The sequence below is a fragment of the Saccopteryx bilineata genome, chromosome 1, assembly GCF_036850765.1.
Source record: "Saccopteryx bilineata isolate mSacBil1 chromosome 1, mSacBil1_pri_phased_curated, whole genome shotgun sequence".
NCBI lineage: Eukaryota > Metazoa > Chordata > Mammalia > Chiroptera > Emballonuridae > Saccopteryx > Saccopteryx bilineata.
Window position 1 is genome coordinate 400515845 of NC_089490.1, and position 20452 is coordinate 400536296.

A 20452-nucleotide genomic window follows, 5' to 3' on the forward strand; every position below is an offset into this window, starting at 1 on the left:
CACCAGCACTTGAAAAACACTACTCTATACCCATTTCCTAAACAGTAAAATAGAAATACCCTTTCTGCCTCCCAGAGATATGGGCAGCTCCAAGAAACTAAGGAACCAGCTCTAACTCCAGGCTCTTTTACTGTAGTTGATTAGGATGGGCAGTATAAATTCCACATTATCACCACCAGGATGAAACTTCTAGAGTACCTTTACCTGCTGAGTAGTTTAAAGCCCAAAGTACAGGCTGGAAAGAACCTATAACAATGCTGGCAGAAGGCTCGAAGTTCTAGCCAACACCCCTTTGGTTAAACACAGGAAGAGCCCAAGACACCTGGGTCTGAAGTCCTGAGCCCCACTTGGCTAGCCCCACCCTGGACTCCAGCCATATCTGCAGCAGACCAAAGGCTCACCTTGGCTTCTGACTCACAGCAGCCACAGAACCCAGCCCTCATAAATGAGTCAGCCAACGAAGGGAGGTAGAGAAAGGACCTGAAAGAACCCTGACAGTGGAGAAAGTAGTTCAAGGTAACCTGTGACATGTACTCTCAGCCCACATCTGGTAATGAGAAGAGGCCTCACTGCCCTGCTGCCCACCAGGGTCAAGGCTAAAGAAAAAAGCAATTCAGGCACAGAGCCCCATCTGCTGGAGGGCCCCAGGCCGATATTCCCTGGCTCAGCTACCTCCTAAATGGCCAACCTGGTGCCAATAGAATGAGTGGCACCTCTCAGAAGGGAGACTGGGCCAGATGAGGGTGTGAAGACTGGTTGGAGATGGGTTTAGAGAAGAGATGATGTTTATTCCCCTAACCCACCTTCCCGACAAGGTCCCCTGGGCCCCAAACTTGAATCAAACATCGTATTAAGTGAGCCTTTTTATTGTTGTGTTTTCTTTTTTTAAATTGAAGGTCCCTTAACTGGTCCTGCTTCTAAGAGTGGCCACGACCAGGTGAAAAGGGGAGGGCAACCAGGCAGCACAGGGAGGGGTCATCTCCACAACATTCCATTTATACACAGAACTAAACAGACAAGCACAGAGTCACTATTGCGGTTAGAAGTTGGCAGCATGGGAAAGGGGAGCCACAGGTGGAAACTGGGGTGTCATTAAAAAAAATACAGGCCCCCCCCAAACTGGGGTGCCTGGGGGGGGGGGGACTTGGTCTCCTTCAACCCAAGAGGAATCAGAAGATCAAAAGCAGTTTGGAAAGGCCAGAACCGTCAGGGATGGAGGGAAGAGGAAGGTCCAGGGGGTGGGGGGGCTGTTTGGCAACTGGGTGAAGGGATTGCCCTCCCCCTGCTGGGATCCCCCCAGCCCCTCCGGTCTGGCGGGAAAGGGGCAGCCTGCAACCCCCACAGGCAGGTCTGGGGCTGCCAGATACTCCAGGCAGGGGGCTGGAGGGGGCTCACAAAGGCTTGCCCTCCAGGGAGATGACAGCACTGCCCCCCAGCTTCTCTGCCAGAGTGCAGCGGTCCTTGACCTCCTCGTAGCAGTTCGCTTGTAATTCATGCTTGATCCCTGTGGGAAAGAAAGGGGAGTGTATGTGAGCAGCAAACACTGGTATGGTGGTTGGGGTTAGGGAGATTATGGCTGGGAAGGAGCCAGTGAGAACAGGTGGCAGGAACAAGGTTACCTTCTGAACAGGCAGGAAAGAGGAGGGGAAGGAACCCCACCCTGCAGCCAAGGCCTGAGCAAAGTGCATGTGGCATGACCAGTGTGGCCCTTACCTGTCAGCTTCTTCTTGATGGCATCCTTGGAGCTGGCATAGATCATTTTGCTTTTAAGGGGTGCAGACTCAGGGGCCCTGGAGAGAAATAGAGAACTTGTAGCGAAGTCCCCTCCAAATCTAGGAAGTATCCTCAAGCTATAGATGACTTCAATAAAACTTATGAGCTGGCCCCTACTATTCCAGCTTTTATCAACTTCCTCACTGATAAGTGTTCTGTTACGATGCCCCCCCACCCCAAACACACACCTGTTTTCCTTTTTTTAAGGAGCCAGAGTTCCCATCTTGAGAAAGGGGGGTGGGGCAGAGCTAGGACAGGTGACATGAAGAAGTGCCTGCAGGAGGAGCTCACCAAAAGATAAACACCAGGTCCTCCTTCTTGCTCTCCTTGGTCTCATAGGTTGCGTCATACAGAGCGTAGCGGCAGTCTTTGTCCGGTAGCATCTTGACAAAGGTGGCGTAGGGGTCGTCTACTGTCTGGCCCACATCACCTACCAGGATCTCCTTGCCCTCCTCCAGAATGATATTCTTCTTGTCTTCACTCAGGCAGAAGAGCACCGCCTTCTTGCGCTTCTTCACCTCCTCTGGTGTTGAGGACTTACGCACCTTCATATCATTGAACACTTTGATGACTCCATCAGAGACAGCCACACCAGAGGCCTGGGGACAAGCCACACATACCTCATAAGGAAAGGTTTCTGGGACTCTCCCATTAAGTCCTTCCTTTGTTTTCTTAGAAGATCCATCTGGATGCCAACACAGCATAATCCTCAGCCCCAAGGGATCAGTAATCTTCTTCCCAAAACAAGTAACCCTATTTTCCCACCCAAGCTACTGTCACAAAACCAGATGGACACAACCCCAGAACGGCAGCCATGGAAGAGCTGATTACCTAATTTAGCATATTCTTCCCCCCCTTGACATCCTACAAGCTAAAAATTAAAGGGCTGTGAGAAACAGCCTTGACTAAGAGATGAACATAGAATCCTCCTAACTCATTTCACTCTTGAGTGCTCAATCTCAGCTTTAGGTTTTTCGTTCTGACCCAGAATTTCAGAGAGAAGGAAATACAGACACCCACATCACAGTCATCTCTTCTAAAAAGAACCAGGACCCAATAATGCTAATTAAGACACCAAAGGTGCTCAATAGTTCTATCAAGTTCAACAGAAATGCTCAGTGCAGTTATTACACAAATGATCCTCTTCTCTGCAGGAGTATTCCACAACCAAGGAATTACAACACCTGATTATGGCCCTACAACACTGCTCCCTGTCCTCTGAAAAAAAAAGCAGACTTAGAGATCACTGATAGAAGTAAACAAGCTAAACCCAAGTGCCCACAGTACTCGAGAGCTTTTTAAACTGCTATTATGGGTCGTGCTGGGGGACATCCAGTAACGTAGCGACGGTCCCCCACTAAATCTGCCGCGCCCCGCCCCCGTCCCGGAACTGCAGAGGAAGCCTGCCACGTGACTCAGCCACTTCCGGAGTAGGCGGGGCAAGATCAGCTAGGTTGGGCCTCCTCCGCGAAAGAAACCACCCAGCCACAAACAGCAGCACCTCCCGGGTCTCAAACCCCAGGAAAAGCTTTTACCGGTCGGCATATCAGCCCTCTCGGCTTCGGGCTCGAGCCTGGAGAGTTACACGACCTTTGGTTCCCGCAGCCCACGAATCGCACACAGGGGTGGGGTGGTTTCCGGGCGGTGCCCGCCTGGGTCACTTCCCTAAACTCGACTCCACCCTCAGGCCCCCATCCGGGAAAGCCGACGGCCGCTCTCATCCAGGGCTTCGGGCCGAGCGGCCAGGCCTGAGCGTGTGCGCACGCGCCGCCCGACTGTGCCGTTCCGGTCGAGAACCCAGCTCGCTTTATGGGCTCGCTCGCTCTGGAGGAGGATCGTAGCCTCTGCAGTGTCCGCTCCGCGCCCGCGGTGCAAACAGCTAATCCAGACGCCAGCGCCCGGACCCGTCGCCCCGGCATCTTCGCTGGCCGCACCGCCCCCGCCCCTCCAGGGTGCAGACATCTCTACCACCTGCTTCGAGACAGACCCGCCTGCCGAGGGAGGGTGACGCCAGGAGGGAACAGCCCTTGGGTGGGGCGCGCGCTCCAAAACAGCTCGCGCGCTTTTCCTTCGCCGTCCCCAGGCTGCGTTTGGACACCGCGTGCTCCCGTCGAGCGCGCGTCCCCGTGAACCGACTCACTTGGGTCCAGCGGCAGCGCACCACCCCGGCTGCTCCGCGAGGGGCGGGCGAGTGGACGCGCGCCCGGACCCCTCCCCCACGGCCGGTGTCTGCGCGGGCGCACCAGCAGTGTGGGGGAGGGGAAGGGAGGCCAGGGGGCGCGCGAGCGACATTCGAGCCGGCCCTACACGACGCCCGCGGGCGCGCACGCGCATCCTAGCCCCGGCCGCCCCTCCGCACGAAACCCTCATCCCGCTCCAGGCGCTGGGGGAGGGGGTACCCACGTCGCTCCCTCGTTCCCTTCAGCGCGCGCAGATGACCGATTCGCAGCTGCCTCCCCTCAGGCACATTGGCTTTGCGCTCACCATATTTTCGAAAGCGAAAAAGGAGACAGCAAGACGAGCCTTAGAAGACAAGAGCCGCTGCAGCTGCTGCTGGGATCCAACTGAACGCGGCCTCTCCCGGCCCCTTCCGTTTAGTATGAGCCGCACAATGAGGGGCGGGGCGGGCTTCCGGCGCTCCCGCTGCGGGCGGATGGGTAATGAAGTCCGGAGGTCCTGCGTCGTCCTCTGGTCACATTGCATACGGGGAAATGTAGTCCGAGAGAGGTGGGGCTATGGCACGGAGCGCACGCCCATTGGTCGTGGAAACGCTCTAGCTGAGCAAGGCCTCAGCGCCCGGCGCTTGGTAATAGACCAGAAAATGAACCCAGACTTCACGGCTATTAACTCCATTGCGAAACTGTTTTTGCTAAGATCCATCTTGGCACTTTCTGGGTCCTTTTGTCTGAAATTTTTGAGTTAGTATTTTCTTTCCTGAATTAAAGCAACAATTCATTGGCTTGGAATCCAGTCCTTGAGCAAGGAGAATCTGCAAGTATAAGGCGCCTTCAATCTAATAAACATTCATTGAGCACCCTCTATGTTCAAAGCCATTCTTGTCTCCTGAGAGGAGGCCTTATGCAACCTCAGTAAAATAAAATGAAGGAATAAGGGAAAGACTACAAGGAAATCTTGGAAAATAGAGCTTTATTCTTGTTTTAAATGTCTGGCAAATTCACGAGACAATAAAGGGAGAAACAGATTTGTGCATTCAAGAATTATATGCCTTTACTAGATAGCGAAAAGAAGAAATATATTAAATCAGATTTGAATCTCGTTCTCGAGTCGATAACCAGTTATATAGTTAATACCTGCAAAAGTTGAGACAAATTCTGGGAGCATAGCTCCAGAAAAAGCAAACCCCAAACACCTAGGGTGGAAAACTTTGTTGGCCTCAAACAATGACTACGGCCTCACGCTGTGCGGGCATGAAAAACGGTCGCAAACAAGGGAATTAGGGCCATTGAAAAAAATGGAAGCCCGATTTCCCTGATCTGGGGAGTGACACCTGTAGTGGGGTACCTCGCAGAGCATGTCGGGAATTGTAGTCGGGGACGTTTAGCCGCACCGCCCACCAACCGAGCTACCGGGAGCCCCAGGTGTAGGCTACAGCTCGTAGCGACCCTGCCAGAAGAGGCTGGCTTCACCTTTTTTGAGCCTTGGAGTTTCCAAGAGCAACGAGGAGGGGGAGGGGAATATTGCAGTTACTCTGGAGACGCGCTCCCGCCCGCCCCTAGCCGCGGGATGCCCTAGATGTCCTTATTAGGGCAAGAGACTAGAGGGGGCGGGTCCAACCCGAACGCTAGCTGGAGGCTCCTTATAAGGCATCGTCGTGAGGGAGGCGGGAATTCTGAGTAGGCTAGGCCCTAGCCGCTAGGGTAGGCAGGTCGCAGTTGGGCGGAGCCTGAACGGGCGGCGGACCCAGACCAGAACCTCACGACTTCCGGTATAACTGCTGGGGTCTATTACAACTCCCTGGCGAGTCCCTGATACATGTCCCTCAACCTGGGACCTTTTTGCCTAGATTTCACCTTAAACCTCCCTGTGGGTCTCACCTCCAATGAGTCACTGAAACATCGAAGTGTTTGTTCCCTTCCACCCTTGTCCGGGCTTCTTACACCAGCCTGCTCATCCAAATCGAACTACCTGCCGATCTCAGCCACCCCCACCACCTGCCAGGATGCCCAACACCTCCTACCCGGCCCCCTTCCACTTGTCCTCTGTTCCCCTTCTCCGTCCTTTGGCCTTCCCTGCCCGTCCCCGACTTCGCACCCCTCCCCCTCTGCCCTGTGTCGTTTCCTCCACCCTGAGCTCGGGATCATTTCCCAGGAGGGTCCTTCAGCTCCTCCTGCGTCACCTTTGTGTCCTTATCCCCTACACACCTTCCTAGATCTCTCTCCTGCGAATAGACCTGCACCTGTTCTTCCCTCACCCCTTCGGCTCTTCCAAAGCCCGGTCTCCAGCAGCCTCCGCTAAGGAGAGACTGAGACTGGCAGCCTCAGGCTACTCGATGGTGCACCGCCCCGGCCAGCCCTCCCAGGCACAGGGGGCGCTATCTCCCTTTCTCTCGCCTGCACTAAGAAGACCCAGAATCTGTGGTGGGAGGAAGAGGCGGGTCGAGACTCCGGCGGTGGGGGGGGGGGGGCTGAGGAGCGCGTCTAAAAGGCTGGGAGGAGAGGGGAGGGGAAAGGCGGGGCGGGGAGGGAGAAAGGCCGTAGAGACAGTATTCTCCCTTAAGAGTAGTGTAGGGACAGGGCGGCGGGAGGCTATCCACTAGAATCTAGTGACTAGATAGTGCCGCCTGTCGGACCACGTGATCTGGAGAGGTCCCGTCTTACCCCGTCTGAGCCAGGTACTCGAATCCTTTGTCCAGAACTGGCGGCGTCCCAGTCCCACCGGCGTGAGGCGCCAAAGGACCAGTCCTGGGGCTCATGGCGGCGCCGGTCCGTCTGGGCCGGAAACGCCCGCTGCCGATTTGCCCCAACCCGCTCTTTGTACGCTGGCTGACCGAGTGGCGGGACGAGGCAGCCAGCAGGGGGCGCCGCACACAATTCGTATTTCAAAAGGTGAGTCCTGGCCCGACCTGATGGGGACAGGTGCAAGCGGAGCCAGACGACCAGATCTGGTCTGACCCGGTACCGCACCGTCTACCCCCGCCAGGCGCTGCGCTCACTCCGGCGTTACCCACTGCCTCTGCGCAGCGGCAAAGAAGCTAAGATTCTTCGGCATTTCGGAGACAGTCTCTGCCGGATGCTGGACCAGCGGCTGCAGCAGCACCGATCGTCCGGCGGTGAGCGCTGGGGGCACCACCTGGGATGCCTTAATTTCCCACTCCGATTCAAGTTGCTCTTTGTCCTTGGACTTGTTAGTGACTGGCTCTCAGAGCCTCACTGCTGACAGCTACCACACGAGCTGGAAGCGTCCCTGACCTCACCTGCTGAATTCCATGGGGTCCTGGTCTTTTCTGTTCCTGCAGGTGATCATGCCCCAAATTCATCTGGAGCAAAGAGTCCAGCCCCGGAAGGGCCACATGCCGAAGTCCAGGACTCTTCCATGCCAGGGAGGAGAGGGCGAGGGAAACTGGGAGCATCAGGAGTAAGATTGTCTTACTTGGGGGATTTAGCAGGCTTGAGTCCAGATCTCCCCACCAGTGATGCCTGGCCTTGGGCACATGAGTTGTTCTTTATGATACTCAGTTGCTCATCTGAAGATGAGTGTATGTCATTGATAATAGAATCAGCTGGGAGAGTCCCATGATCAAGCTATTTAGGGGGACAAGCCCAGTAAGTTGTGGGGGTTGTCGTTCCTGAGTTTTCTTGTCTTACTATCTGTGTCCAGTGGGTGGTGGAACTGAGACTGAATGAAACCCTTTGCACTACTTCCCCACACTCCACCTAGTCATCCCAGCTTTGCAGGGGATTATCCCATAATAAGGCCTATTTTATAGACATGGAAGTTGAGAGGCAGCTGGGTGACTCCTCCAGGGCCATGCAGCCTGCTGAGACAGAACGAGAACCTCAGCCTTGCCAGGGATTCAGTCTACAACGCACGGCTCCCTGGCTCCTGTGTTCCAAACCCTCTGTACTTTCAGGTTCCAGCTCAGCCCCAGGGTGGAGGCTCTGGAAGCTACTGGCCTGCTCGGCACTCAGTCGCACGTGCAGTACTGCTGCAGCTCTACAAGGAACATCTGGTGAGTGTCTGGCTACACCTGGAGTTGGGAACCAAGGCAGTGGGGCATAGGCCACTGGAGGAGACTAGCCCAGGCACTTCGTTACATTTCTGCCTTGGTTACAGAGTCCTCGTGGTCATAGCTTTCTAACCAAGGAGGAGCTGCTGCAGAGATGTGCCCAGGAGTCTCCCAGAGTGAGCACTGAGGTGGAGAAGGATGGGGCCAAGTGGCTCTGGATCTGACCCTGAGCCCACCAGAGGCTGTCCTTCTTGGGAGCAAGCAGTGGTGTTGGGCACAGGGAGTTGGACACGTGGTAGCACCAGGGGCTTTCTGACAGTGTTCTCCCCTGTGGATAGATGGCCCCTAGGAGATCTCAACCCTGGCCAGCTCTCCGCTCCCTCCTCCACAGGAACCTGGTCCTCGGGACACACCAGCCAGCCAGGTGGGACCAACTACAGAGGATGCAGAGGGCAAGGAGGGACTACTACACATGATGTTCTGAGTGGGGCCTGTACTCACTCAGCAATTCCTAGGCCTCAAAGTGTTGAAATTGGGAAAGAGAGGCCCTACCCCCAGGAGTCTACACTGTGGGAATACCAGGAGGATCTGAACAGGGAAGGGCATGGGGAGGTGCCCCAGGTTATTAGAGAAATAGAAGGGCTTGGCTGGGGACATGATATTTGACACATCTTAGAATTCAGAGGGTAGAGATGCAGGAAAGACATTCCAGGAAGGAGGTACCAATATAAGCAAAGTTAGGAGGACGGAAAGTTTGTTTGAGATGTACTTATTACAGACTTGAGAAATGGCCCTGGGCAGGTCTAGAGGAAGCTGATCTGAGGAGCAAGAACACAGCTCAGGGCATTGGGTGGAAGCTACTGGACTTATTTGTGCAGGGCCACCAAGGGGGGAGGGGGGGAGACAGGAAAGCCTGCCAGATACAAGTGAAGAAGGAAGATCTGTGTTTCTTTCCTCCACCCACCAGGTACTCACTGACCCAGGAGGGTCTGGAGCTAGCCCAGAAGTTGGCTGAGTCAGAGGGCCTGAGCTCACTGAATGTGGGCACCAGAACAGAGGAGCCCTCTGGGGAGGAACCGGAAGTACCAGGGTCAGCTTCAGCTGAGCTGTGAGGAGGAGGAGAGGAGGGGGGTGGAAGGAAAGGGGGAGCAGGAGTCCCAAAAATGAGGCCAATACCCCACCCCTATCTTCATCACCTACAGCTGAGCTGTGGCTGCCCCATTTCCACTGGGTTGAAGGGAAACTGCCCTGGCACTGGGGTTCTGGCCTCACACACCAATCCCCCTCTCCAGGGGTGCTAGCGAAGGCGGTGTCCAGCAGCCGTCCCTGGAGCTGAGGCCCGGAGAGTACAGGGTGCTGTTGTGTGTGGATGTTGGTGAGGCCAAGGGGTGAGTAAGGCGAGGGGAAGTAGGGAGATGATGCTGGGGGGTGTCAGTGGCCTGCTCTGACCTAAGCTTCCCACCTTGCAATTCCAGGATGGGGCACAGGCCAGAGCTGCTCCGCCAGCTGCAGCGGCTGCACGTGACCCACACTGTGCGTAAACTGCACGTCGGGGACTTCGTGTGGGTAGCACAGGAAACCAGGCCCAGAGACCCTGGTGAGGGGTGTGGATAGTCAGATGGTGACAGAGGCAGGGCCTGGTGGGTGAAGGGATGTGAGCCAACGGGACCCTTCTCGGCTTCTTGGCAGCAAGACCTGGAGAACTAGTCCTGGATCACATCGTGGAGCGCAAGCGGCTGGATGACTTATGTAGCAGCATCATCGATGGCCGCTTCCGGGAGCAGAAGGTTCCTCTACCAGCCTTACTGAACCTCCTACTTCCTGCCTGCTCTGGGGCTTCCCTCTTAACCAAGAGGAATCCAGGGGTCACTTCTGGGTAGCCGCAAGGCAGAGCTCCACAACTCCAGCCATACCCCTTTAGAGCCGCTTCAGGGCAGCCCTGGGAACAGAATCCTCAGGCCTTTTCAGGGACACAGCAGGTGTACAGGGTGTCTGGCTGGGTTGAGGGGCATATTAAAGACCCCTGGAGTGTCTGGCCCCTGCAGTCTTGTATAAACAAGCCCAGAGTTCCAGGAGTGGAACCACTGTCTCTCAGTACTGGCTCCTGGGCTGATCCCATAGTTGGAGAGACCATGTATAGGCTGAGGGGGGCTTGAAGAATGGGCATTATTAAAGATGGTGGACAGGCTTTCCATGCAAGAGTAACAGCATGAACAAACAAAGATAGGTAGGAAGACTAGCGAAGATGAGAAATAGCATTGGTGTGCCCAGCGTCCCAGGAGGATGTTGAGTGTGACATGATAGATGGCCTAACACAGGGGCATCCTGGCCTGACCCTGTCTCCCCCTACCTCTGCTTCCCCAGTTCCGGCTGAAGCGCTGTGGCCTGGCGCACCGAGTGTACCTGGTGGAGGAGCATGGCTCAGTGCACAACCTCAGCCTTCCTGAGAGCACATTGCTGCAGGCTGTCACTAACACTCAGGTGACCTGGGAGGGCAGGGCCAGGTTGGTAGGGACCTTGTGATCCACGGTTTAGACCAGGATCTACCTCCCTCTGTTGGGTCCTCTTCCCCAGGTCATCGATGGCTTCTTTGTGAAGCGTACAGCAGACATTAAGGAGTCAGCTGCCTACCTGGCCCTCTTGACACGGGGCCTGGAGAGACTCTACCAGGTGAGCAGGTGCACATCTAGCACTGGTCCCTTCCCTGGGCCCTGTGCTTCCTTAAGGAAGACAAGCTGAGTGAGTTCCCTGCTTCTCAGGTTGGCCCAGTGGGGCTTAGAATCCAACAAGGACTGGCTGGGGGGTTTCCCCTAGGGCGCTGGCCTGGCTTCAGTCCTTTCTCCCCTCAGGGCCATATCCTACGGAGTCGCCCGTGGGGAACTCCAGAGGGCCCCAAATCAGGGGCTGGGCCTTCCACAAAGCCTCTCTGCTCACTCCTCACTTTCAATGACTTCAATATGGGAGCCATCAAGAACAAGGTACTACCTCTGATCAGATCTCCCTTAATGTGGTCCAGCCCCAGACCACCATTAATACAGTCCTCCCCTGACCCAGGCCCAGTCCGTGAGGGAGGTGTTTGCCCGGCAGCTGATGCAGGTGCGAGGAGTGAGTGGGGAGAAGGCGGCAGCCCTGGTGGATCGGTACAGCACCCCCGCCAGGTAGGCCCCACAGAGCCCCTGAGGGGTCCACTGCCCCTACCCTCCCTGCATGGAATTCAGCTCAACCTATGCTTTGCGCAGGGCCTGGTTCTGTGAGGACTGTACAGGCCGAGATGAGCAGACTTAGCTGAGCCTTGGGGGGTTCATGGAGGTTGGGTGAAGGACACAGTGCCCGCCAGGGCCAGACAGTATCTCAGGCATTGGGGGAGCCCACAGGAGACAGGGAAACATCCCACCTGGTGCAGCAGAGGAGTCGGGTCATGAAGACTGGGCCAAGAACTTGGAGAACATTTGCAAGAGCAGGAAGGGAGGATGAGTGGGATGGTACAGGGCTTTGAATGCCGGGTTCAGGAAGCACAGGTGGTTCTGACTCTTTTAACCAGTGCTGACCCCTTCCTGCCTGTCTCTCATGACTCTGGCCCAAACTGCTCAGATGTCAGCCTTTGTAAGGCTTGACAATGGGACAGTGCCCCATCCCATCCCCAGTCTACTCGCTGCCTATGATGCCTGTGCCACCCCCAAGGAACAGGAGATGCTGCTGAGCACTGTCAAGTGTGGGCGACTACAGAGGTAAGGCAGGGGACAGGACCCGGAGGGAGTGGCTGGGGCCGAAGCTGCTGTGATCCAGGACCTGACCCTCAGCCTCTCTCTGCGTGCAGGAATCTGGGGCCCGCTCTGAGCAGGACCTTGTCCCAGCTCTACTGCAGCTGCAGCCCCCTGACCTGAGCTCGGCCACAAGACTGACCCAGGCCCCCATCTCTCCAGGCTAGCCAGCCTTTTAACAAGAATTTTTTGGGCTACAATAAAAATCTAAGTGCCTGCAGCTTTATGTGTCATGGAGGAGACGCCAGGCCCCAGGGCCTTGTAAAATATCCAAGTGATTTTTAAACTCGGGACGCTGGGATTTCCTGAGGGTCACTAAAACTGGCAAGGAGATGGAGTCGGTAAGGTGTTGCAATTTTGAATCTTGTTTATGTCACCAGAGGGTCCCTGACCAAATACAGTTTCCTTTGATAAAGTTCTGTAGCTTGGAAAAGAAAAGTTTGAAAAGCACAGTCCAGTTGCCTCATTTATGGATTGGAAAACCGAAGCCTAGGGAGCTACTAGGGCTTGTCCACACTGATAGTTTGAGGCTCAGGTAGGATTGAAACCCGGGGCTTCCTGGTGCTGTCTAGAGCAGGGTTTTTCAGGCTCCCTGCAAACCAGCCAAGCCCAAATTTCTACTGGAACCTGGAGTCTGCAGCCATATCACTGCCTCCCTTCTCAGGCGATTCCGATGCCTGCTGTATATAGACCAAGCCCAGCCTTGGGGACAGAGCTCCCAACTTCTGTCAGCGGGATCCCTTCAGCCTGAGCCAACCCCTGCTGTAGGTAGACTTGGCCCGCCTCCCCCAAGCCTGGCCCCTTCCCAGTCTGGGGTTCACTACAGTGTTACCCACCCACCTCAGCCACCAGACTCCTTCTTTCTCCCTTTATTGCCTTTCTCTCTCTACCCTTCACAATAGCATCTCCCCTTTTAGCAGAACATGGTCATCCCTGAGCCCCAGGTTCCTCGGTTATGGGGACCTCCCCCTCCCTGAGAGCCCGCCGCACTCCTCAGAAGGTGTAGGCCCCCACGAAGACGGTGAGTCTCAGTACGGAGCTGGCCCGGTAGCTCATGAGGGAGTTCATGGTTACCATCTCGAGGTCCAGCACGTACTCCCGGGGGCCTGTCACGGGCCGGGCGAGGACCAGCATGGCGCTGACATTGTTGATTTGCTGCGGGCACAGTAGGTGGGGGGGGGGGACATGTAGAATATGTCAACTTGCGGGCCAGAACCCTCCACCAGCACCACCTCCCATCCCCATGTTTTGCACCCACAACTAGTTGGCTGTGACCCTGGGCTGTCTGTCACTTATGACATCTTTAACATCTCATCTCCTACACCTGGCTTCTGCCCTCAGAAATCTTCTAATGGTGCCCTGCCCCCTTTCTAGTTTGTCGTTGTTTTGAGAGAGAGAGAGAGAGAGGAAGGGAGAGAGATGAGAAGCATCAACTCAAGTTGCATCACTTAAACTGTTCATTGATTGCATCTTGTATGTGCCTTGACCTGGGGGCTCGAGCCAAGCTAGTGACCTTTAGGCTCAAACCAGCAACCATGGTATCAAACCAGTGATTATGGGATCGATCCCATGCTCAAGCCTGTGTACCTGCACTCAAGCCAGATGAGCCTGCACTTGAGTCAGCTATCTTGGGGTTTTGAACCTGGGACCTCAGTATCCCAGGTTGATGCTCTATCCACTACGCCACCACTGGTCAGGTTAGCTAGTTCTATTGTCTAACCTGGGACAACTGATGATTCAGGGCCAGGAGTGAGACTTAGGGGAGTGGTGGGGCCTTTGGTGACCTGGAACAGGCAGACTTGTACAGAACTTTCCATTTCAGAAAGAGAAAACCAGCACTGATACCACACTCAGCCTGTGCCTTTCTCACTGAGCCACATCCGGACCCCTCCCTCCTCACAGTTCCACCAGCAGAGCTGATTCTCTGACCCCAGGCCCCTGCGCCAACCCCCACTGCCTCTCTGCGTTTGCTTGTCTTTCATGGGCTCTACCTGTAACCTCGGAAGGCCTCTCATGTCAGTCACTTGTTCTAAAGGTGAAGAAACTGGGGTCAGATACAGAAATCAGTAAGGGACTTAAAACCCAGTGTCTGAGTTAAAATTATCTGAACTATGTACCAAGGAAATTGAAAACACCCCTATCTTTCTACAGAAATTCTGCCTCCCCAGGGGTGGGGCTTTGAGAAGAGGTGGGACATGGTGGCATAACCGAATCTCCCACTTAAGGTTTCCTGGAATTCAATTTTGGATTATGCACGTCATTTGAGGGGAAGGGTCGGGGGAAAGCCTTACCCTAATGTAAAAGTCCCCCTGCGAGTTTCCGGCACGGATCTGAAAAGCGTTGTAGGCGCCGGGGTAGACGGAGGTGGCCTGGATCTGGAACACGTCAGCGGGCACGCTCCGCTCCGAGGTGATACTCATGTAGCGGTGCACAATGGACGAGGGCTGCTCCCGGCATAGGGGGTTGGAGGCTGGGCAGAGGCAGCGACTAGGGGCCCCAAGAAGGGTATATGGATGAGATCCTAGCCCATTTCCCAAATTTAGCCTACTCCCAAAATTAAGGAATGCCAAAAGGATCTCGTATAACTGCGCGTTGTTGTCATGAAGGACAATTCCCATCAGGTGACGGGGCAATTGCCAGCCTTAATAGACACCAGCCAGCCTCAGAACCCAATGGGAGTTGTAGAGAGTGTGTGTGTGTGTGTGCGCGCGCGCGCTCACGCGCTCATGCGCGTGTGTTGTAGGGGAGGGTGGCATCAAGTTGACTTACTTGTCAGATACCTGAACATAGGGCTCCAAGCAGCGGTTGGTGTCCACACAGCGGTAGCCTCCATAGAAGTTGACACAAGTTTGGGCTTCAGAGCACTGGTGAGCACCAGACTCACACTCATCAATGTCTGTGCCAGGGGAGAGGGGCTGGAAACTGGACATCAGGCCATTAACCCCTGACACCACCCTGCCCACTCCACCCGGGCAACTTGTACCTTGGCAGAGGCGTGTGGCCAACAGCTGGTAGCCCTGCGGGCAGTGGCAGGAGAAGCGGCCTGGCTCATTGACGCAGCGGTACTGGCAGAGGTAACTGGAGTAGCTGCACTCGTCAATGTCTGAGGGAGAGGGGTCATGAGGACTTGGGCTCAAGGGTAATGTCCCACCGATATTTTCAGAGAGCCCAGCCCCATGTGAAGCTCAGTGCAGCCAGCTCTGAGGAGGTAAACAGGTGCAGAATGAATAGGGCATAAAGGTATCAAGTGGAGGACTGCGTGGCAGGAGGCACAACATGGCACAGGAGGACCAACGCAAGAATTCTTGGCAGGGCGGAGCTCACCACTGCAGGAGAAGCCGTCCCGGTGCAGCTCATAGCCCTGATGGCAGCGACATAGGAAGGTCCCGTAGGAGTTGAAGCAGCGCTGCTCGCATGGAGCCCCCATGTCACATTCATTCACATCTGGGGGTGCCAGGAGAAATGGGAGGAGTAGGAGCCAAGGAGCAGCCCAGAGCTCCCATTCCACCTGTTCACCTGGGCTGGTCAGGAGGGGAGCTCCCCAGCCCACAGCACCCTGCCCAGGACCCAAGAGCCCGGCCCCGCCCAGCCTCACCCACACAGGAGCGGTTGTTAGGACCCAGCTGGAAGCCGGGCTCACACTGGCAGCGGAAGGAGCCAGGCAGGTTCACGCAGCGGTGCTGGCAGTAGCGGTAGCGGCACTCGTCTATATCTGGGATGGAGGCCAGGAGGGCAAGGAGGGCAGAGAGCAGAAGTCAGTGGGGCCCAAGCTGCCTGGGACTCAAGTCCTCACCACCCATAGTCTTGATTGATCTGTGTCTGGGGGCTGGGCTAGGCCAGGTCAGCCAGCACTCACACATATACCCATATAGTGCTATCTGGTGACAGCGGTGGCAGTGGCCTATGGTGAAGCCTTGAGGTGGGATGGGATGGGGATCAGGCACTAGGGTAAGAGCCAGGCAAGGGGCATGGAAAAGAACTAGCAAGGCCACTCCTGGACTCACCCACACATTCAGGCCCAATCTTGCGGTAGCCATCAGGGCAGGTGCACTGGTAGGAACCAGGCAGGTTGTGGCACTGCTGGCTGGGACGGCAGTCATGCAGGGCCTCGGCACACTCGTCCACATCTGCAGGAGACACCACTCAGCCCCTTCCCGGGAGGCCACGCACCCTCCCACATGACAGACACCTCAATGTTGGAGGACACACAGGCCAGGGACCACTCACAAGGGTATGTGGGTGATGCACCCCCAAAACAGGAACACATGGACTAGACCCTCCCAAAAGCACAAATAACAGTACACCAGACTGGGAGCCAACAGGAAAGGTATCCCTAACCTGTGAGAGCCTGTGCTAGGGAGGCACAGGAAACAAGGTCCGACCCATACTCATAAGAGCACTGATTCCACGGCCTTTCTTCAAGGCCCATGGTGCCTAGGAATCGGGCCAGATCAGGAGGGGGCATGGGGGCGGAGTCTAAGACACTGAGCTCTTGCAGTGTGTCTGCAGCAATGGAGGGGAGGGTCCCAGAGGCTGGCTAGGGCAGTGGAACAGGAGCTGGGGCCATCTGTGGCAGACCCCACACAAAGTGAGGGTCTGGCCGAGGATCCAGATGTTATCCCTGTGCTCCGAGGAGGCTTTTGAGCAAGGGAGGAACCTAAGCTCTGAGTCTGGTAGGAAGACTGGAAGCCTCTAATGAGGGTGACCCTTACCAACACAGCTCTCTTGCTCATCAGGCTCATAGCCCGGAGGGCAGGAGTTTGGGTGTTGAGCGGGGGGCACTGGTGGTGGTGGTCCCTCGCCATGCAGGTCGTTGATGACGGCAGCAGAGCGGGGCAGGCACAGGTAGCCTCCGTAGTGGTTGATGCATTTCATTTCCCCCTTGCAGGCCTCGGGGATGGTCAGGCACTCGTTGACATCTGCAGAGAGGGGCCTGCTGGGCACAGCCGGGTCTCCTGGGCTGGCCACGGAGGGGGTGGGAGGCAGGAGCCCAGCTCGGCCTTCTCTAAGCTGTGTGACCCAGGCAGGGACTTCCCTCTCTACTCAACAAGCTAAGGCTGCCTGTCCAGGACCCCTCCCCAGGGCCTGCCAGGGCTGATGGTGGGGTGGCTGTTCCTAGTCACCCCCATTCTCTTGCCACTAAGAGAGTCTCTATCCCTCCCCAAAGATTTGGCCCTGGCTCAGCCCAAGAGTGATGTACGGGCCTCCTTACCCACCCCAGAAAACACTGGCCTCCTGGGCTGTGACAGGACCCAGCTGTGTAGAAGTGATTAGAGAAGGTGCTCCTCAGGGCAATGCCCTGTGACTCTCCTGCCTACTGAGAGGTGGGAGCAGGATGTCCTGGATTCCTCCGAGAGGGAGGGGCCTGAATGGCTTCTCCACCCCTAGCTGAGCTGGCCCCCAGAGAACCAGAGCTGGCCTTGGCAAAGCGGAGCTGGGCAGAGGACAGGCCATTGGCCTCCTGCTGCAGCTCTTGGAACTGGGGTTGCAATCCCTTTCCCGGTTCCTGGGGGTGGGTCCGTCCCCCAGACACACTCACCCCGGCAGTGCTGGCTGTCAGGGTCCCACTCATAGCCATCTGTGCATTCCTACAAGGGGACCAGCGGTGGCCAGCGTTCATCCCCTGTCCCCTCCAACTGGCCAGGCCAAGACCAGGGCCCTGAGCCTAGCCGCCCTCCCGGGACTACTCCAAACAATGGCCCCAGTTGCTCCACCAACCAGGGGAGGGGAGAATCTTCCCCAGCAGTAGCCACCCCAGGATCCTGGTCTCTGCGTCCCTGCCCAGCCCAGCCCAGGCCCGTGGCCCCACGGTCCCCACCGTGTAGCTGTCGGGCTCCTCCGAATCTTGGGGAGACGCTGCCCCCAAGAGCAACAGCAGCAGCGCCCAGAGCAGTAGAGACCCGGGGAGGCAGGAGGCGAAGGGGAGCATCCTGGGGCTGGGAGGTGGTGGGCAGGGGTCAGGGCGCCTCTGCCACGGCACCCCCATTCCTTGTACCAGGGCTCAAAGCCCTGGCCCCTCCCGCTCAGGACCGCACTTAGGACCCCAGAGCCACCTCGGAGCTGAAGGCTGACTCCTCACGCAGGCCAGGATTCGGCGCCCACCCGCCGAGGGCCGCCCCGCCCCCGCCCGGTCCCACAGCGGCGCGGGCGGAGGAGCGCGGGCCTCGCCGCTCCTCGCTGACGCCGACTGGGCCGAGACTCCAGCTCGTGCCCTTCCCCCCACGGACGGCCACTCACTTGGGCCTACGACGCCCCCGCGGCCCGCGGCTCCGGCGGCTCGGCTGGCTCCGGCAGTGCCTGCGGGCAGACGGACGGACAGAAGGCGCAGCTCCCCGGACGCGCGGCCCCAGGAAGCGCCCCCCGCCCGCCCGCCGCGGTGCGGCCCACCCCGGCGCCTCCGCCCGCCCCTCGGCGGATTCCTGAGCCCGCGCCAGGGGGAGGGACCCCGACCCCCGCTTCTCCGCCCCTGCCGGCCGCAGGCCCCCACCCGGTCCCCCGCGGCGCCGCCCGAAGCCGCCTCCCGGCTCTGGTCCAGGGTCCCCTAGCGCCTGATCCTGGGGGCATTAGCCCTACTGTCAGGTTCCCCGACTCACCCAGAGCCCCCAGACCCTCACTTTGTGCACCCCAGAATGTCATACTGCGCATCTAGACCCTACCTAATTAATCTGCGCCCCCATCCTATGCACCCACATCTTTTTAAGAAACATTTATTGATTTTATAGAGAGAGGAAGGTCGAGGGAGAGAAAAACACCGACCTGTTCTTCCACCTCTCCATGTAATCATTGGTTGATTCCCCTACGTTCCCCGACCACTGAACCTAGAACCCCGGCAAATGGGGACGACGCTCTAACCAACCGAGCTACGCGGCCGGGCCTCTGCGCTCACATCTTAATGTCCGGACCCCAGACGCTTTCTGCGCCTCCAGAATGCCATTCAGGCCCTCAATCTAGGCTCTTCAAAATGATATTCTGTGCTCCGAACAGTCACTCAAAACTTCCTTCAGGGTCACTATACCCTCGCCCGAGAATGAGACGCTTCCAAGCCCAGTGATGTTCATCTCTGTCCACTCTCCCCTTCATCCCCAGGACTGTCTTCAGCCAGATGTTCCCTTCACTCCTCCAGCCCTCCGTTTTCGAAGCTACGAGTTTGGGGGCGGGTGCCTTTTGGCCCAGAATGAATGGAAGCCCCTGGAAAGGCAGGACCAAACTTGGGTGTGCAGGACGTCAGGGTCTTGTGTCAGCACCTTCCTGGGCTTCGTATCACCCTTGTCCCACCGGGGTTTCCACCTCCTCGGGCAAATGAAGGGAGCGCCTTCGGGGGAGGAGTTTGGGCGGAGAAGCTCCCAGGAAAAGGCGGGGCCTCTCCCTGCCCACGTCTCCAGGCGGAGCCAGACGGGAAAGGGCCGCGTGTCCAGGGATCCCCCGCCTCGCCTCCGGCAGTCGGCATGCGGGAACTGCTGAGCCCTGCCTTCCCTTTCCCACCACGCTTATCCTCACGATCGCCCCAAATACAGTTCCGCCCGGGGAGGGGGTGTCCCTAATAGGGGACGTTCCTAGGAAGAGGGTGAGCCCTGGTTCAAAGTGAACTGGAGAGTGTCTCCACCCCCCCCAAATCCTTCCCAGCTGCTTGGGTGAGGAGGCTAAAAATAATAGATGTTTAAAACCAAAAAGACAGACATCAACAAGTGTTGGCGAGCATATGGAGAAATTGGAACCCTCATACAATGTGGGTGGGAATGTAAGACGCACCCACTTTGAGAAAATTTTGTCAGGTCCTCAGATTTTTACATGGCCCAGCAATTTCACTTTTAGGTATATACTCGGGAATTGAAAATATGTCCACACACACACAAAAAATCTGTATACCCTGTTCACAGCAATGCTATTCATAAGAACCAAAATGTAAAAATAATTTAATGTCCATCAACTTATGAATGGATAAAAAAAATGATGAAATATCATTCAGCCATTAAAAGGAATAAGTAACTGATATGTGCTACCACATGGATGAATCCTGAAAATACACTAGGTGAAAGAAGGCAGACACTAAAGGCCACATGGTCTGTTTATGTGACACAGCCACAGTAGGCAAAATTGAGAGATAAACTAGATTAGTGTTTGCCAGAGGGAAGGGTAATAGGGAGTGACTGCTAAGGGGTGTGGGGTTTCTTTGGGGATGATGAGAAAGCTCTGAAATTCGATAGTAGTGATGGTTGCACAATTATGCAGATACACTAAAAACCACTGAATAGTACTTACAAGGGTGATTTTTGTGGTAGATGAATTATATACTTAATAAAGCCGTTATTTAAAAATAATGGTGCTTGAATATCAAGATCTAACCTATTCCAGGCATCAGCGTGTACCCTCATGCAATCGCCCTGCCAAGCCAAGGAAGGGATGCCCTTGTTACTCTTATTATTTCACAGATGAGAGAGCCTGAGATTTGCCCAGGCACAGCCAGAGTGGTACAGACAGGATTTGAACTCCAGTCCCTCTTGACTCCAAGACCCTTGGGGTTCTTTTCCCCATAGTAGAACAATAAGGACCCACCATTTGAACACCTACTCTGTGCTAGGGTTAAAGGTGCTCCACAAAGTGTCATTTCAGTCAAAAGAATTGTCACTGCCTGACCAGGTGGTGGTGCAGTGGATAGAGCATTGGACTGGGATGCAGAGGACCCAGGTTCGAGACCCTGAGGTTGCCAGCTTGAGCGCGGGCTCATCTGGTT

The 20452-nt window shown here is 56.2% G+C and overlaps 3 protein-coding genes across 16 annotated transcripts; 1 reads left to right on the forward strand and 2 right to left on the reverse strand.

Annotated features, from left to right (window-relative positions):
* Positions 1 to 850: 850 nt before the first annotated feature.
* CFL1 (cofilin 1) lies at positions 851 to 4491 on the reverse strand. 2 transcript variants are annotated; one of them, XM_066252081.1, is made up of 4 exons: positions 4258 to 4491; positions 2065 to 2372; positions 1714 to 1790; positions 851 to 1504 (listed from the first exon to the last, which is right to left on the reverse strand). In XM_066252081.1, exons 1-4 carry the CDS (start codon positions 4474 to 4476, stop codon positions 1392 to 1394), a joined length of 717 nt encoding a protein of 238 aa, XP_066108178.1. In that variant the 5' UTR covers positions 4477 to 4491; the 3' UTR covers positions 851 to 1391. The 2 variants fall into 2 exon arrangements, with proteins under 2 accessions (XP_066108178.1, XP_066108177.1); XM_066252080.1 differs by lacking the exon at positions 4258 to 4491 and adding an exon at positions 3309 to 3707.
* Positions 4492 to 6611: 2120 nt separating this feature from the next.
* On the forward strand, positions 6612 to 11941 carry MUS81 (MUS81 structure-specific endonuclease subunit). Of its 6 annotated transcripts, none has more exons than XM_066252065.1 (16): positions 6612 to 6839; positions 6934 to 7063; positions 7250 to 7368; positions 7865 to 7963; positions 8068 to 8136; positions 8299 to 8384; positions 8928 to 9068; positions 9253 to 9348; positions 9436 to 9557; positions 9650 to 9747; positions 10325 to 10441; positions 10535 to 10630; positions 10810 to 10938; positions 11015 to 11118; positions 11605 to 11688; positions 11778 to 11941. In XM_066252065.1, the coding sequence occupies exons 1-16, from the start codon at positions 6705 to 6707 to the stop codon at positions 11842 to 11844; spliced, it is 1692 nt and encodes a 563-aa protein (XP_066108162.1). In that variant the 5' UTR covers positions 6612 to 6704; the 3' UTR covers positions 11845 to 11941. The 6 variants fall into 6 exon arrangements, with proteins under 6 accessions (XP_066108162.1, XP_066108163.1, XP_066108166.1 ...); XM_066252066.1 differs by having other exon boundaries at positions 8928 to 9050; XM_066252069.1 differs by lacking the exon at positions 8928 to 9068.
* A 127-nt stretch (positions 11942 to 12068) lies between these two features.
* On the reverse strand, positions 12069 to 19026 carry EFEMP2 (EGF containing fibulin extracellular matrix protein 2). Of its 8 annotated transcripts, none has more exons than XM_066252075.1 (12): positions 18966 to 19009; positions 17959 to 18018; positions 17540 to 17657; positions 17261 to 17309; positions 16434 to 16640; positions 15726 to 15848; positions 15317 to 15433; positions 15046 to 15165; positions 14705 to 14824; positions 14491 to 14617; positions 14013 to 14208; positions 12069 to 12876 (listed from the first exon to the last, which is right to left on the reverse strand). In XM_066252075.1, the coding sequence occupies exons 3-12, from the start codon at positions 17648 to 17650 to the stop codon at positions 12715 to 12717; spliced, it is 1332 nt and encodes a 443-aa protein (XP_066108172.1). In that variant the 5' UTR covers positions 17651 to 17657; positions 17959 to 18018; positions 18966 to 19009; the 3' UTR covers positions 12069 to 12714. The 8 variants fall into 8 exon arrangements, with proteins under 8 accessions (XP_066108172.1, XP_066108168.1, XP_066108173.1 ...); XM_066252071.1 differs by lacking the exon at positions 18966 to 19009 and adding an exon at positions 18608 to 18933; XM_066252076.1 differs by lacking the exon at positions 18966 to 19009 and adding an exon at positions 18578 to 18933.
* Between the last annotated feature and the right edge of the window lie 1426 nt (positions 19027 to 20452).

What these genes read in the sequence shown, in the direction of transcription:
- CFL1 (XM_066252080.1), bottom strand. Translation starts at nt 3,692, where the DNA reads ATGCCGGGGCGACGGGTCCGGGCGCTGGCGTCTGGATTAGCTGTTTGC. An exon ending in GAGGGCTGATATGCCGACCG is followed by an intron (nt 2,373 to 3,308) that starts GTAAAAGCTTTT and finishes GCTTGTCCCCAG; the next exon opens with GCCTCTGGTGTGGCTGTCTC. An exon ending in GACCTGGTGTTTATCTTTTG is followed by an intron (nt 1,791 to 2,064) that starts GTGAGCTCCTCC and finishes ATTTCTCTCCAG; the next exon opens with GGCCCCTGAGTCTGCACCCC.
- MUS81 (XM_066252065.1), top strand. Translation starts at nt 6,705, where the DNA reads ATGGCGGCGCCGGTCCGTCTGGGCCGGAAACGCCCGCTGCCGATTTGC. An exon ending in AGCTCTACAAGGAACATCTG is followed by an intron (nt 7,964 to 8,067) that starts GTGAGTGTCTGG and finishes CCTTGGTTACAG; the next exon opens with AGTCCTCGTGGTCATAGCTT. An exon ending in GCCGCTTCCGGGAGCAGAAG is followed by an intron (nt 9,748 to 10,324) that starts GTTCCTCTACCA and finishes CTGCTTCCCCAG; the next exon opens with TTCCGGCTGAAGCGCTGTGG.
- EFEMP2 (XM_066252071.1), bottom strand. An exon ending in TGAGCAAGAGAGCTGTGTTG is followed by an intron (nt 15,849 to 16,433) that starts GTAAGGGTCACC and finishes TGTCTCCTGCAG; the next exon opens with ATGTGGACGAGTGTGCCGAG. An exon ending in GGACGGCTTCTCCTGCAGTG is followed by an intron (nt 14,825 to 15,045) that starts GTGAGCTCCGCC and finishes CCTCTCCCTCAG; the next exon opens with ACATTGACGAGTGCAGCTAC.